This window comes from Chenopodium album, chromosome 23 (assembly GCF_948465745.1).
Source record: "Chenopodium album chromosome 23, dcCheAlbu1.1, whole genome shotgun sequence".
Classification (NCBI taxonomy): domain Eukaryota; kingdom Viridiplantae; phylum Streptophyta; class Magnoliopsida; order Caryophyllales; family Amaranthaceae; genus Chenopodium; species Chenopodium album.
This window is the reverse complement of record NC_137856.1, coordinates 10,708,411-10,724,740: the sequence shown is the minus strand read 5'-3', so window position 1 is coordinate 10,724,740 and position 16,330 is coordinate 10,708,411. Positions and strand designations below refer to the sequence as shown.

The 16,330-nt window shown below is 34.9% G+C and overlaps 2 protein-coding genes across 2 annotated transcripts; one reads left to right on the top strand and one right to left on the bottom strand.

Annotated features, from left to right (window-relative positions):
* Window positions 1-9,099: 9,099 nt before the first annotated feature.
* Window positions 9,100-13,796, top strand: LOC145607014 (putative glutathione S-transferase). The gene is made up of 2 exons (XM_081662805.1): window positions 9,100-9,411; window positions 13,440-13,796. Exons 1-2 carry the CDS (start codon window positions 9,100-9,102, stop codon window positions 13,794-13,796), a joined length of 669 nt encoding a protein of 222 aa, XP_081518931.1.
* A 1,010-nt stretch (window positions 13,797-14,806) lies between these two features.
* On the bottom strand, window positions 14,807-15,744 carry LOC145608842 (large ribosomal subunit protein uL5-like). The gene is made up of 3 exons (XM_081664433.1): window positions 15,597-15,744; window positions 15,184-15,379; window positions 14,807-15,050 (listed from the first exon to the last, which is right to left on the bottom strand). The coding sequence occupies exons 1-3, from the start codon at window positions 15,739-15,741 to the stop codon at window positions 14,852-14,854; spliced, it is 540 nt and encodes a 179-aa protein (XP_081520559.1). The 5' UTR covers window positions 15,742-15,744; the 3' UTR covers window positions 14,807-14,851.
* Between the last annotated feature and the right edge of the window lie 586 nt (window positions 15,745-16,330).

Below are 16,330 nucleotides of genomic sequence, written 5' to 3'. Positions count from 1 at the left end.
CCCTTTCTTCACAAAAATATTCTCTAAAAGCACTTTTATATTTTCTCACTAATTTAAAAAAAATATTTAATTATAATATTTATTTTTATTATTTTTCTATGTACTTTTTATGAGGTTCTTTATATGACCATATAATGTTCTTTATAAAAAAAAATTATTTTTATTCTCTAAAATTATTTCACCTAAAAAAAAAAAATTTAAGATTTTATTTTTAAATTTCAAATATATAAATTTCATTTTCAAAATTTCAGTTTTGAACTTTATTTTAATTTCGTTCATATTTTTCACCAATTATATATATATAGCTATAATATTCATTTTAGGGTCGTTATTTATAAATACATTTCTTGTAATGTTCAATATGTTCTTCAATAATGTTGTTAAGATATATTAGTTAGAATATATCTTTGACTTTGTATATTTATAGTTGCCTAATTTGTAGCCTAGATTATTTGATGTATATCTCTTAGCTTAATTAGTGGCCTAACTTAAGCATGTATAATGTATATAATGACAGTAAGTGGAATGCAAATATTCACAGAAAAGATTTCTTTCATGGTATCAGTTGCTTAGTGTTCTTCCGCTGCACCCTAAAAATTTTTCCGCCCTCTGTTCTTCTCTTCTTCATCAATCTCTTCTCTTCTATACTCTGTTTTCTATCTATGGGGGATTCAAAAAATTCGTATCACCCTGCACTCACTGTGAACAACATCAAGACCTCCATTCTGGTGGTTCTTGAACTTGACAATTCCCAATACTCTACTTGGGCGGAACTCTTTAAAATTCACGCTCGATCGCACCGGGTTCTAGACCATATTATCCCTCCCGTATCCAAGGGTAAGGGGACGAAAAAGGCTCCTCTCAACGACGAGGAGAAAGAATGGTGGTCCATTTTGGATGCAGCCGTGGTTGGGTAGATGTATTCCACTATTTCCAATGATCTTTTGCAAACAATTATGGAACCCGATGCTACGGCCATGGAGGCTTGGAATAGGTTGCGTGATATATTCCAAGACAATCAAAACTCTCGTGCCGTTACTCTAGAACAAGAATTTTCCTCTACGAAAATGGAGAATTTTCCCAATGCGTCGGCTTACTGTCAAAGGCTCAAGAGCCTTTCCGATCAATTGCGGAATGTTGGAGCTCCGGTGGACAATAATCGGCTTGTTCTACAGTTGGTTTTGGGCCTCACCGAACCGTATAATGGCGTAGCTACTCTTATACGACAAAGCTCTCCTCTCCCTCAATTTTACCAAGCCCGTTCAATGCTCACATTAGAGGAATCGGGCTTGGCAAAACGGGCGGCCATGGCGTCGGGCTCAGCGTCTGCTTTCGTGGTGACTTCTCGTGACGGTGATTCGGGGTCTGATGGCTCGGGGAATGCTCGCGGAAAGGGTAAAAATCAGAAGAAAAATGGTGGCCTGAAAGGGAACAACGGTGGTGGTGGCCGCGTGTTAGAATCCAACTCCTTTTGATGTATTTATTTCCCTTTAGATGCTTTCTTAGAGTTTAGTTTATGTTTTCTAGGCCATATGTCCCATTATTGTGTTACTGTCAGTTCAATGTTCACTAGGGATTCTATGCATGTACTACATTAAGCTCTTTAGAGGGCGACTGATTAATGAAATCTTAAAGCCTTCTACCCAGTGTTGCCTTGCTTTTATGCTTGTTTGTTGTTAGACCATTATAGATATTGTGTCTTACTTGCATATTAGCTCCCCTCCAACCCAACTTGATGCGCTAAGGACTCGTGGTTCGGACCCGCTTGTGCCCGCTTTGAAGTATCGGCCGTCACAAGCCCCGACCACCCGCACTCCGTCGCCCAGATAGACGCGAGTGCTCCTGAGATTCTATTGCCCGCTTGTGTTGCTTTGTGCTCACAAGCCCCTCTTCCGCTCAAGGCTAGCGTTCTTGCCGCCAAAAGGCTAGAGCGCGCCCCGCGTTTCGAGGCCAAAATCCCGGACCGTGACAGTTGGTATCAGAGCCGAGGCTCAAACCTCGTCGCAAGCAACCCGTGTAGGCACCAAGGAGGGCTACACGAAGATGGAATTCGTAGAAGAAAGGCTCGCTTGGCTCGAGGAGAAGGCAGACAAATGGGCCGAGCTCCAAGTCATTGTACACGAGCAAGCCGAGCAAATTGTGAAATTGATGGCCGACAGAGATGCCCTCCGCGAACAATTGCAATTTGTTCAAGGACAAGCCGACGAAGCACTTGAGAAATATGCTACCTTGACGCGCGCTGTGGGTAGAGACGCACTGGGTGTTGGTGTGGCGAAGATCAAGCCGCCCAAACCTCACGACTACATTGGTGCTAGAGACGCTAAAGAAGTTGATAACTTCCTCTTCGACATGAAGCAGTACTTCCGAATATGTCAACTGAGTGACGATCAGAAGGTGGCAGTACGCCACCACAGCTTAGCATCTTCGGACAAGTACATGATGGCAGTATCCACCTTCTGATCTGATCGTCACTCAGTTGGCATATTCGGAAGAACAGAGGGCGGAAAAATTTTTAGGGTGCAGCGGAAGAACACTAAGCAACTGATACCATGAAAGAAATCTTTTCTGTGAATATTTGCATTCCACTTACTGTCATTATATACATTGTACATGCTTAAGTTAGGCCACTAATTAAGCTAAGAGATATACATCAAATAATCTAGGCTACAAATTAGGCAACTATAGATATACAAAGTCAAAGATATATTCTAACTAATATATCTTAACAACATTATTGAAGAACATATTGAACATTACAAGAAATGTATTTATAAATAACGACCCTAAAATGAATATTATAGCTATATATATATAATTGGTGAAAAATATGAACGAAATTAAAATAAAGTTGAAAACTGAAATTTTGAAAATGAAATTTATAAATTTGAAATTTAAAAATAAAGTCTTAAATTTTTTTTTTAGGTGAAATAATTTTAGAGAATAAAAATAATTTTTTTTTATAAAGAACATTATATGGTCATATAAAGAACCTCATAAAAAGTACATAGAAAAATAATAAAAATAAATATTATAATTAAATATTTTTTTTAAATTAGTGAGAAAACATAAAAGTGCTTTTAGAGAATATTTTTGTGAAGAAAGGGAACGAAATATAGTATTTTGGATAATAAGATTTTGAAAATGAAATTAAAATTTTGAATTTTTAAATTTGAAATTCAAAAAAACATCTTGAATTATTTTTGGGAAAAATAATTATTCTAGAGAAGAAAAGATTATTCTGAGAAGTAGTTAATTTTTCTAAAATGATTTGACAATTAATGTGGGACAAAGATCATTTAATAACTAATTAACCTAATTTAGATGAAGGTTACACAAATATTCTCGTGTTCTGGTGTTCTTTGCGATTTCTTTACTTGTTTTGAAGCCTAAGTTTCATGTTCTTTTGTCTGCGTTTTAATTCTGGTGTACCATGCGCATGATACACCTGGGTGTATGAACCAAGCATTGATAGGATTTTTTCCCCACTGCCTAAGAGATGTTTCAAATCTTGATTCAATGTAGATTTTCTGGTCTGCTTGATATTGAAGATTTCACCTTTAAAAAAATAAAGCATCATCATCTACAAATGGCAAGTGCTTGCGTGCTGTATAGGCTCTGTTGTTGCTTGACTTTCATATGTATGGGTGGAAAGGTCGCAGTGCACCCATTGTGAAGGCTCTGAAACAACAAACCTAAGATGTATAAAATAAATTTGAAATGTGGCTTGTCCACTTAACAGATTTCTATATTCTTTTTTGACTGATTTTTGGATCCTTCTTGTGGCAATGACTTCATTCTCGTGTGATGCTCCATAGATTATTACTCATTTACTCGGTTAAACGAACTAGGCTTAAATGTTGAACCTACTTCCTCTGTTTTTTATTAGATGCATCACTTTCTATAAATACAAGTTTTAATTTAGATGCATCACTTTCCCTTTTAGTTAATAAATCCACCTTAATCTCTCCTATCACATGGACCCTCTTTATTTTATCTCTCTATATCTCTCTACTCAAAAAATTGTACAAAAAATAAAAACGGAGAAAGTATTTCTAAATGTCCTCGTGTTCCTAATTATCTTTGCATTTCATCTCAAGCATAATGATTTTTTTAATTTGTCTTTTGTTTCGTTCATACATGTTTCCTCAAACTCAATATGTTATTCTTGATAAGCTACTTATTTTTTTGACAAGCTTGATAAGCTACTGAAAATAGTAGAATGTCCCTATGAATCTAGCTACCAAGAGATGCTTTGTTTTTTTTTACATTGGTCCTGCATTCTCTTTCTTAGTCTCTGCATCAGCTAGAAAGCTTTGGACTGTGAGCACTGCTGGTATATGATGCATCTTGCTTACTAGTATTTGCTTTCATATAGGAGCCTAAACCCACCAATCTTATTAATTGAAGTACTCAAGTACTGTCCTGAGTTCCAGTTTGAATTAAGGATGTTGCTACTGTTCTCTGCTAGACGCTTCTGCTGCTGTTGCTCTCTGCTAGACGCTTTTGTTGCTGCTATCTACTGGATGTTGTTGCTACTGCTCCCTGCTACTCTAATTATATTTTTTTTTTTTTTTTTTTTTTTAAGAAAACAGTAATTTTACAAGCTATTCATGAAAATTTCCAAGCTTTAGGTATTTATGTCTCTACGGGTGAATATGAGATAACGACCTATACATATTGATTCAATAACAAGTCGGGTTGAATTTGGGTCGGGTCAATAATAGGTCGGGTTGAAATTCTAGTCGGGTTTGTAGCAGGTCGGGTTAAATTCGAGTCGGGTTAGGAACATATAGGGTTGAATTCGGGTCGGGTGAGGAACAGGTCGGGTTGAATTCGGGTTTTAACGGGTTAAAACGGGTTTGGGTCAATTTCGGTTCAGGTCGGGTTCGATACAGGTCAACAATTTACGGGTTACATTCGGGTCGGGTCGCTTTAGGTCGGTTAATGTTCGGGGGTTCGGGTCTCAAATACTCGGGTCAACTCGAGTCTAGGGTTGGTTTCAGGTCAGGTTAGTTTGGGTTCGGGTCACCATTTTTTTCGAGTTCAGACGGGTCGGTTAATAAGTCAGGTTGGGGTCGATATCTTGGATCGGATCTGCTTTTGACAGCTCTATATATATATATATAGATATATAGTATATATAGATAGGTATTAATGCTACGTAGAAGAATTGAAGATGAAAAGTGTTGCACTATATATCCTATACAAAGAAAGCATGAAGGGCCATCCTATATTCCTATCCAATTATCGGGCATTAAAATACATTTTAGGGGTGGATGATTATCGTACGAGATTCCTAGCATATCATAAGATTCCCATTCTTGAAAATTCGCACTTTTCCAACTCATTCGATGGGATTCTTTGATCTGAAAGAGGATTTTCTATAATTTTGCATGTGAGGGGTTAGATCTTGGTTTTGTCCAGTCATTAATAACTTTCACATTTATGAAAATTTAAAGATACAGGCGGTGGTACCATGCTTGTTGGTCCAGACAAAAAACACAGAAAGAACGTGTAGTAACTATTTTGTAAAGAACATATAGCTATTTTGTAAAGAACATATAACTATATTGTGTGGAACATCTAATTTTATGTTTTTTTATTTATTTATTGTTTCTGGAAAACAGAAGTGCTCCTGGGAGTCTTAGGGTAATGAGATCAAGATGTCCTAGAGCTTGGCCCAATGAATGTCCAAATTTCCCTCAGCTCTGTCTTGCTGTCCGAGAGCTCCGCTTGCACGCCTGAGAGCTAGGCCTGCAAAACAAAGAGGGTTAGCTGCCCCGGGGGTGTGACCCGGGAAAGCCCCTCCGATGCTAAAGTCAGCGAACGTCTCTTAGAGAGAAAGAGAAAGTAGTGAGAGAAAGAGTAATTAGAGTGAGAAAATAGAGAGAGAAAGAGTAATTAGAGTGAGAAAGTAGAGAGAGAGAAAAGTCCCTTTCATTAATGATTGGAGAGCTATTTATAGTCGTACTTTCAGGTGGCATGAGTTGTACTTAATTGGACAGATTAAGGGTAAATCTGTACTTTCCAACCATTAATGATGGGCTGGATCATGGAGGGCATTTTCGTCATTTGAGGTCACTGGGCTAAGGACAAGGGACTAGGCCCAAACATTTATTTTTTTTGAAACAATATGTTTTTTTCTTTATATCTAAAGAACATCGGTAATTAAATAAAGAACATGATAATATAATGTAATGAACACTATTTATATATACCCACCATAATTTAAAGACAAAACTCAAAGAACATTTTGCAATAAGCAACGAACATTATATCACAAATAAAAGTGCAATACATTGACAATTAAAGTACATGGACATATGTTCTTTCACTCTTTTTTAGTACAAATATGTTCATTTTACTTTAGATATATGTTCATTACAATTTAATAGTATGTATTTTTCACTATAGCTGTATGTTCTTTACTTATGTATTATATGTTCTTTCCGCGAGAAACGTTTGTACAATGCACGGTACAGGCACCTATAGGAACCACGCACTACATATTTAAAGAAAAGATGAGAGAACGAAAAATAAAAAAATAAAAATAAAAAAAGACATTTTTTATTGCATTTTGATTGAGTTAGGTCCTCCCACTCTTCCAGCCTCCTTTCTAAATGGAGGGTGAAGTAGTGACCTAAATGGTCAAATAGAGCAGGACTTTCAAAAATTCTTGTTATGCGTTCGTACCACCTATAGGTAGTTTTAGACAAGTTTCCTTTGCAGATGCAAAACGAAAAACCTTATCGGAGCTTGAAAATATTTAATTTACTCATGGGTGGGGCAAGCTTTTTTAGCAACCTCCAAGTTCAAGACTAGAAAGGAAATAGAAAGAAGAAAAGTAAACTCTTTTTCTTTATCGGAAATGTGATTCGATTAATAGGATTTGAAAGGAACTCAAATTTTTGGTGCAATTGCCAGTGAATTGAGATAAAACTTTATTACTCCCTCTGTTTTTTATATGCATCAGATTGACCGGCACATTTACCGAGATGCTACTTTGACTATAAATATCTTTAATTGTGTATTAGTAAAAATTGTAACAAAATTATATTATGAAACTAGCTGACATTATGACGAATTTATTGATATACTTCCTCTGTTTTTTTTACTTGCAACACAACCTTGTGGCACGTGTTTTGAGGTTGAGTTTATATAATGTAAACGGACAAATTATTCAAAATAATTTTTACAAATGATACTTAACCCTATTCTAAACTTCGTGTTAAAATTATATTAATAAAATCGCTCGTTTACCTACACTAATCATCTCCTAAAACTGCGTGCCTAAAAGGCGTGTTGCAATTAAAAAGAAACGGAGAAAGTATAATATAATAACATTTATTTATTTTTTAGAGGTGTTAAACTTAAGTCAACCATGGTGTGTGAATAATGCAATTGTCAAAATGATTCATATACTCCCTCCGTGTTTTTTTAAGTGATACATATTGACCAGCAAATAGTTTTAGGCAATTTAATTGACTTAAATAAAATAAGAGGTAAGTGGGGTAGTGGAGTATTAAAAAATTGTTAAAGAAAGATAGTGGGGTTAATAGTTTATTGAAAAGTAATGAATGTGAGAGGAAAGATATAAAAAAAAATTAGTAGTGGGTTTGGGTGGGGACCATGAAAGGAGAGAGATATAATTTTTTAATGTATTGTTTTGCCAAAAAAAGAAAATATATCACTTAAAAAAACACGGCCGAGAATGGAAAATATATCACTTAAAAAACACGGAGGGAGTAAAAAAAACGGAGGGAGTATAATAGTTTCACCAACCCAAAGCACTGGGCGGCTTACAGTAGCTCGTGGAACATCCCCCTTTAATAATCAAATCAAAAAGAGGAAGGAGTTAGTATCATCACATACGTCAAACTAAAAGAAAATAAAGAAGATGATATCATGAGTGAGCTATCAAATTTTGTCTTATTACAGTATAAGATAAAACTTTTTATGTTAATTTTTTGACGGTTATTTTAGATTTTAACACCTGCTAAAAACCCGAAAATGGTTTTTAACACCTCCAAAAAAAAAAAATTGATTTAAACACCACCCAAATTTCAAAAAATTTGGTATTACCACCACGTAACTGATTCCGTTTACAAATCCGTTAAGTAGGGCCATATAGACACGTGTCGCTTTATTATTGGCCAAAAAATAAAAAAATAATAAAAAATTAAAAACACAAAAAATAAAAATTAAAAAAAAAATTAAAAAAAAATAAAAAAAAACCTAAAACTACCTCCAGCCACCCCAGCCCCACCACCGCGCCACCAGCATCGTCCCCCAACCCACCCACTGCCGGCGTCCGGCGTCCCAGAGAATCGCCTGGCGCCGGCGACCCCACCCCCACCCCCCTTTCCTCCACCTATGCACCCCACCCCTTCCCTTTCCCCATTTTCGTTTCCCGACCCACCACCCCGAAACCACCCTAAACGCCCCCTCTCCTGGAAAACGCCCCTCCTCCCCCGGAAACTCCCTCCCTCTCCTTTCCCCCTCCCTTAATTGATTCCCTACCACCCCAAACGAAACCCTAAAACCCGTTTAGGGTGGTTTCGGGGTTGTGGGTCGGGAAACGAAAATGGGGAAGGGGTGGGGTGCGTAGGTGGAGGAAAGGGTGGTGGGGGTGGGGTCGCCGGCGCCGGGCGATTCTCTGGGACGCCGGACGCCGGCAGGGGGTGGGTTTGGGGATGGCGGTGGTGGGGCTGGGGTGGCTGGGGGTAGTTTTAGGTTTTTAATTTTTTAATTTAATTTTTATTTTATTTTCTTTAAACAAATAAAATAGTGACACGTGTCACTGTGGACCACATTTAACGGAATTTTTTAACGGAAACCGTTAAGTGGTGGTAATACCAAATTTTTTGAAATTTGGGTGGTGTTAAAATCAATTTTTTTTTTTTTTTGGAGGTGTTAAAAACCATTTTCGGATTTTTAGCAGGTGTTAAAATCTAAAATAACCTTTTTTGACATCAAATTATATCCTAAGACTTGACTAAACACATTATTAACTAAAAATGACATACACACAAAACACCAATAAGTCATAAAATTGAAATAGGAAGTAGTAGATCAGAATCACTAAAGATAATAATTAAAATGGGAAAAGTGAAATTATTTGGGTCTTGGGCTAGTCCTTACAGTAGAAGGGTGGAAATGGCACTAAAATGGAAAGGAATTGAGTATGAATACGTAGAGGAAGATCTACAAAACAAGAGTGAAGAGCTTCTTAAGTACAACCCCATTAACAACAAGATACCTGTGCTTGTTCATGATGGAAAGGCGGTCATCGAGTCGTTGGTTATTATCATGGAGTATATCGATGAAACTTGGAGGTATCACCCTATTTTACCTAGTCACTCTTTTGAGAGAGCTCAAGCTCGGTTCTGGTCTAAGTTTTTTGATGACAAGGTATGAACATTGATCATCTTACCATCTTCTACATCTTTTCATTTCTTTAAATTATAAATCAATACAAATAAATCAACACCTTACAATATAAAAATCCAAAAAAATTGAGATTGTATAGTATGAGAATAATATAAATTTAAAAAACATGAGTAAATTAGAAATAATCTTGTATAGGTTGCTATAACTTTTGCCGTTATTAAGCCTAAAATGTTTTAAGTTTTAAGATATGCTTTAGTTGATTGCCTATGTTCAACATTATATAAATGGATGAACTATTGTTTACTCCAAGTACTGTCTTTTAATGTTGCAACATTATATAAATGTATAAATGGATGAAAGGGTATAATTAATTTTAATTTAGCCAAAATAGTTTTAATTTCTCCACCAAAAAAAAAAAAAAAAAAAACAAAGTTTTAATTTAGCATGAATAAGGTAAAGAGAAATGGGCCTTACCTTTTCATGATCTCTAATAATAAGAGATATTTGATGTGTAATATGACTAATATCCTTGAGGAGCTTGACTACAAAATAGATATTATGAAAGTACATGCTATGATAAATCGATCCAACATATTTATCCATTGTACTACGTAATACTTTTCTTTTTCTTAAAAAAAAAAAAAAAAAAAAAAAAAAAAGAGAGAGAGAATAATATTTGGTCAAAAGTTTACGCTTTCACTAAAAAATAAAATAAAACTAGATGAAGCCCGTGCAATGCACGGTTTGTTTGAATTATTATTATTTTTTTAATTTATGTGCTAAAATTGGTTATATATTTAGATAAAATTCCTAATATCTAAAGATAATATCTTATATTTAATTAATTTAAATTTAAAAATCTCATTCGCCAATTTTGCTTACGTGGCATTTGAATTATTTAATTATAAAAGATTATAATAACCTCTTATTTAATTGGCTACTATTTATAATCCTACGTGGCGCACTAAGAAAATTAGATCACGTGGCTTTTAAAAAATTGGGCTAAAACTCTCGATGAAGCCCATGCGATGCACGGTTTGTTTGATTTTTTTTTTTTGGTATTTATGAGCTAAAATTTGTTATATATTCAGATAAAATTCCTAATATTTAATATTTAATTAATTTAAACTTAAAAATCTCATTCGCCAATTTTGCTTACGTGGCATTTGAATTAGTTTATTCTATAAGAAATTAATAATCTCTTATTTAATTGGCTACTACTAATTGTTTCAAAAAAAAAAAAAAAATTGGCTACTACTAAGATTTATAATCCTACATGGCGCGCTGAGAAAATTAGATCCTACGTGGCTCTCTAAAACTCGGGAAAAAACTCCCCTTTATATATATATATATATTAGATTGGAGCAAACACAATATGACAAAAGAAGTATGAATTCAATATTTACATTTTCTTAAACAATTAGTATTTTTGTTACATACGACAATCATATAAGTCTTGTAATAACTTTGACATTAATGTGTTCAATTTTCTACCATGGAAAATTTCTACTCCCTTCGTCCCTAAATTACATTCATCCTTTTTATTTTTAGTATTCCAAAATTACATTCCTCCTTTCTATTTTTGGTAAGTTTTTTTTAGTAAATCAACTCTCTTTTTCTGTTTTATATTTAATGCTTTCTCATTCATCCTTTCCTAATCTCACTCGTAATCCTTGTGCCAAATTACAATGAATATGATTGTTAAAAAATTTCAATTAGGAACATGTGATTGGTCCTTTTTTTTGCAAAGGATTGAAGACATGTCATGAGTAATAACTATTCTATATTTGTACTTCCCATTGCATTATCTTATTATTATTATTTGTCTTATTCTTCCTAGAGCTGTCAAAAGCTGACCCGACCCGAAATACCGACCCTAACCTGACCCTAACCCTAACCCGTCTGAACCCGAAAAAAATGGTGACCCGAACCCGACCTAACCCGACCTGAAACCAACCCTAGACCCGAGTTGACCCGAGTATTTGAGACCCGAACCCGACCATGAACCGACCTAGAGAGGACCCGACCCGAATGTGACCCGTAAATTATTGACCTGAACCGAACCCGACTCGAACCCGAGAATGACCCAAACCCGATTTAACCCGTCAAAACCCGAATTCAACCCGACCTGTTACTAACCCGACCCGAGTTCAACCCGACCTGTTACTAACCCGACCCGAGTTCAACCCGACCCGTTCCTAACCCGACTCGATTTTAAACCCGACCCGAAATAAACCCGACTTGTGATTGACCCGACCCAAATTCAACCCGACTTGTTATTGACCCGACCCGAATTTAAACTCGACCTATTACTAACCCGAATTTTAGGATTTAGGAATTTTTAGGATAAAAAGAGTACTCCGTATTGACTATTGAGTTTCAGGCTTTTTTTCAATTTATTAACATGGATTCCAATTATAAAACAAAAGTGGTCTTTCTCATCTTACTTGACTTATCTCTTACATAATCCTCGTCAAAGAAAAACTGAACTGGATAGCAGCAAAAAAAAAAATAAAAAATAAACAAAAAAATAAAAAATACACGGGACCCAGACAATAGCAAGTCTTTCTCATCTTACTTGACTTATCTTTTTTTTTTAATTATTATTTTTTTTAAGGGAATTCAAATTTTTGACTTGAACCACACCCGAGACCGACTTGGAAATGACCCGACGTGATTATAACCTGCAAATTATTGACTTGCCAATTTGAACTCGAGAATGACTAGATAAGTTTAAATGACCCAACTTGATTGTAACCCGCAAATTATTAACTAAACCCGACTTGAACCCAAGAATGACCCGACTTGGAAATGACCCGATTATAACCCGCAAGTTTTTGAATTGAAACGAACCCGAGAATGACCCGACTTGATTATGACCCGCAAATTATTGACTTGAACCGATCCCGACTCAAACCCGATAATGACCCGACCTGATTATAACCCGAAAATAATTGACTTGAACCGAACCCGACTCGAACCCGAACATGACCCTAACTCATTTAAACCCGTAAAAACCCGAATTTAACCCGACTTGTTTTTCACCCGACCCGAATGTAACCCGACCTTTTATTGACCCGACCTAAACCCGACCCGAACCCGAAAAGATGTATGACCCGACGTGACCCGACTCAAGCATGACCCAACCCAAACCCGACCCACATAGGTCTTGACATTAACCCATATTGACCCGACCCGAGATGACCCGACCCACACAAACCCGACTCAAACCCGACCCATTTACCCAAATTGACAGCTCTAATTCTTCCCTCCTTAATTCCCGTGTAAATTTCCAAAGAGGAATGTAATTTAGGGACGGAGGGAGTATATTCTAACACAAACTTTTAAATAAAACGGATGTTCAGTAAATTACTGAACATCCGTTATAAAGTGACAATAAAACGCGCAAAAGTTAAACTAAAACGCACAAAAGTTACTCTGACATACATAAGAGTTATTTATGTTTTATTGATAAATTTGACAAAAGTGACACTAAATTTGACAAAAGTGACACCCGATGTACAGTAAATTACTGAAAACCGAGTGTATACAAAAGTGATTTGCTAATTAATAGTATGTAGATGTTAACCAATTTATTTATTACGAAGTATTGAATCATAAATTTTTCTTTGCTATATGTATTGATTACTCCTTCTCTTTTTATTTTTCTTGCAGCACTTTGACCAACACAAAAGTTTAATTAATTAGATACAAAATTTGTAATTAGGTTCAATTTGTCGAAGAATGAAAGATGATTAAAAAAAAAAAGTAATAGCCTAGTGGGTAAGTAATTTATGTAAAAGTAAAAGATGTGACTAAAGAGTTAAAAGACTAAATTAATCTATCTACCTCCTTTAACCAAAAAAAGACTAAAGAGGTAGAAGAGAATGACGAAGTATTTAAAAATAAAGAGGTAAGTGGATTCGATACGGGGCCATAAGAGAATAGAGATATAATAAAATTGTGTGGAATTTTTCATCAAAGTATTAAATTTTTTTTTTAAAAAAATGAAACGATTATGATGCAAACATGGACATCTTTTTTCTCAGTTAATGCCTTCAGCAAGAACTGCATTTTTCAGTAAAGGAGAAGAAAACGAAAAGGCAGTAAAAGAACTTGAAGATTTACTCGAAATTTTCGAAAACGAGATCAAAGGAAAGAAATTCTTTGGTGGAAATAACATTGAAATGGTAGATATAGTGGCATCAATGGTAGCCTTTTGGCTTCCACGCTTGCAAATTAAAGACAAGGAAGTGCTTACATTGGAGAAGTATCCACGCATATGCACTTGGGCTAATGATGTCTTGGATTGTGGTATTATCAAAGAGAATATGCCTGATCAAGAAAATTTGCTAGCATTCTACCTGGCTCGCTTTCCTAATATGAACTTGAAGGCTACTAATTAAAAACTTCATTGATTGTATGGACGCCAACTAGCTTAACTATGGTTCAAAGATTATAACTCTTGTTAGGTATTTGAGCTCGATACCTAGTCGAGCACTAAAGAGTCGTTTGGATTGAAACTGATCTTCTATTAATGTACAATAACCAAATAAAGTGGTTTTGTTTCATGTACTAAGGGGTCCTTTGGATTGAAACTATGTTGGTCTGAGCTTGAAACTTGAATATTAATAAAGAGTAACGTTTGTTTAGTTATATAATTTTTTCGTTCTTAGTTGACATCTGAAAGTTTGGTACGTGCTTAACTCAACCTTTCTCCTATGTTTCTAAACTCTACCTATATATTGAGTATTTGAGCCTTTGAGGTATGGAACATTATGAGCAAACTTATGTATGGGAAGTCAACATTGTTCTTTTTAAACCGCAATAATTGATCACTCATTACTAATTTTTTTTTTTTTTTTTTTTTTTTTTTTTGATGCAAACGAGGGGCAAGCTCCAAAAACAAACAACAAAAATAAAAACTGCAGGGAATAAAACGTGGCAAAGTATTTCCCACAGCATCATTATGCAAATACGACCTAAAGATAAAGGAGGAACTTGAATCTATTCTTGATATTGTGGTAAATTTAACATTATCGACTAAAAACAAACAATAAAACAAAAAACTGTACTACATGAGAATTAAACATGGCAAAGTCACCTATACAACATCAATATGCAAAATACGTCCTAAAGATAAAGGAGGGACTTGAATCAACTCTAGAATTTGTGATAAATATAAGATTATTGACTAATTGTTAACAAGCCGATAAAATTTGTCGGCATGTAAGAGCAGAAAACAATACTCCATATAAAATAATTCCTAGAAAAAAAAAACCAGAATAAAACAGCAAAACTACTTGCTAATAATCTTTCAAATAAAATATCCTTCAAATAAATATAGTACAATAGACAAAAAATTTAGAGGCAATGTGACCAAACTCGTACAAAGAAAACAGTCTATTAAATTGTAGAAAAAAGACTAAAAATCCAAAGAAAATTGCAATAAAAATAAGGTTTAAGCAGCAATATTGTGGGCATTGTTGAGAAAATGTCCCTCATATTTGCTCTGGAACCACTCCATGGCATCGTCCTTGGTAACTCTGTGCTGATTTCCAACTCGAGCCTTACACCTTTTGTGACTGCCAACACGGTATCCAGGGCGCTCGAGAACGACGTAGAAGTCCATACCATAGACACCAGTAGAAGGCTCATACCTGAAATATAAATATGATTGATCAACTTAATATCAACTAGCAAATAAACAAACAATCGAACATATTTGCAGCAACACTAGCAATAATTAATGAAAGAAAGAAAGAAAGCTAATTAATAGTCGAGATAACATACTTAATTCCAAGATCAATGTGTTCTTGAATACCAAAACCAAAGCAGCCAGTGTCACTGAAGTTTTTGTTGAGCAACTCGTATTCCTTGACCCTTAAACCACTTTCGAGTAGCTGCATTGCCTTATCACCTCGAATAGTCACGTTACAAGCAATCTTCTCATTACGCCGGATATTAAAAGATCGGACAGTGTACTTGGCTGTTGATCATATAAACAAACAAACCGTTATAAACAAATAAATCAATGAAACAATCATCATAACAACCACTATTGAAAATATCTTTCTTTTTTTTTTTTTTTTTTTTTTTTTTTGAGGGAATTGAAACAATCAATTGCATATGTAATACTACCTCCGTTTCATATTATTTGCAATCGTTGTAAATAATATGAAACGGAGGTAGTAATTTATTTATACCTTTAGAGTAAACAGCGATTTGGCCACTGAGTTGCTCTAGCAACTTAGCAGCTCTGGTAAGACGATCACCACTTTCACCAACATTGATGTTAATAATAAGCTTTTGGACCTTGATGTCCCTCATGGGGTTCGACAAATTCTCCATCGCCTGCAATTGTTTAAATTAAAACCCGAAATTCCATCAATAACAAAATTTAAAAGCTAAAACAAAACTTAAGAATACATTGAAATCAACTGAGTAGGAGATAGCGAGAGGAAAGAAGAGAGTGAAAATCACCATTAGTTATAAATTTCTTACGAGATGAATTATTTGAATTTTATTCGTAATCTGGATCAATATTTATAGCTGACGGAAGATTACCTAAGCCATATAAAACTCCGTTACATGTAAGTTTCCTAAACATAATCAATATCAAATTACTATACTTAAGAATTTTCAAGCTAATCAAATAATTTCATAAACTTAACTTAAAATCAATGGATTGGAGATGGAAATTTTTAACACGGAGTACTAATTAGATGGGTGGAAGTTAAAGGTTTTTGAAAGTTAAAATATTATCTTTCAAATAAGAAAGAAATTTTAATTTATTTTTATGAGGATTTTATTTTAATAATTTAATAATCATCGCCATGACTTTAGCAACAAGCAATCTAAATGTATATTCTATGAATTCCAAAATTGCATGGTTAGCGGCCGGCCACATATGAGACTTTGTACTAACCCATAATACAAA

Excerpts from the sequence above, each read along its gene's own strand:
- LOC145607014 (XM_081662805.1), top strand. The coding sequence starts at position 9,100 with ATGGGAAAAGTGAAATTATTTGGGTCTTGGGCTAGTCCTTACAGTAGA. Across the intron at positions 9,412-13,439 it reads CTAAGTTTTTTGATGACAAG|TTAATGCCTTCAGCAAGAAC; the intron begins GTATGAACATTG and ends CTTTTTTCTCAG.
- LOC145608842 (XM_081664433.1), bottom strand. The coding sequence starts at position 15,741 with ATGGAGAATTTGTCGAACCCCATGAGGGACATCAAGGTCCAAAAGCTT. Across the intron at positions 15,380-15,596 it reads AATCGCTGTTTACTCTAAAG|CCAAGTACACTGTCCGATCT; the intron begins GTATAAATAAAT and ends TATGATCAACAG. Across the intron at positions 15,051-15,183 it reads CACATTGATCTTGGAATTAA|GTATGAGCCTTCTACTGGTG; the intron begins GTATGTTATCTC and ends TTTATATTTCAG.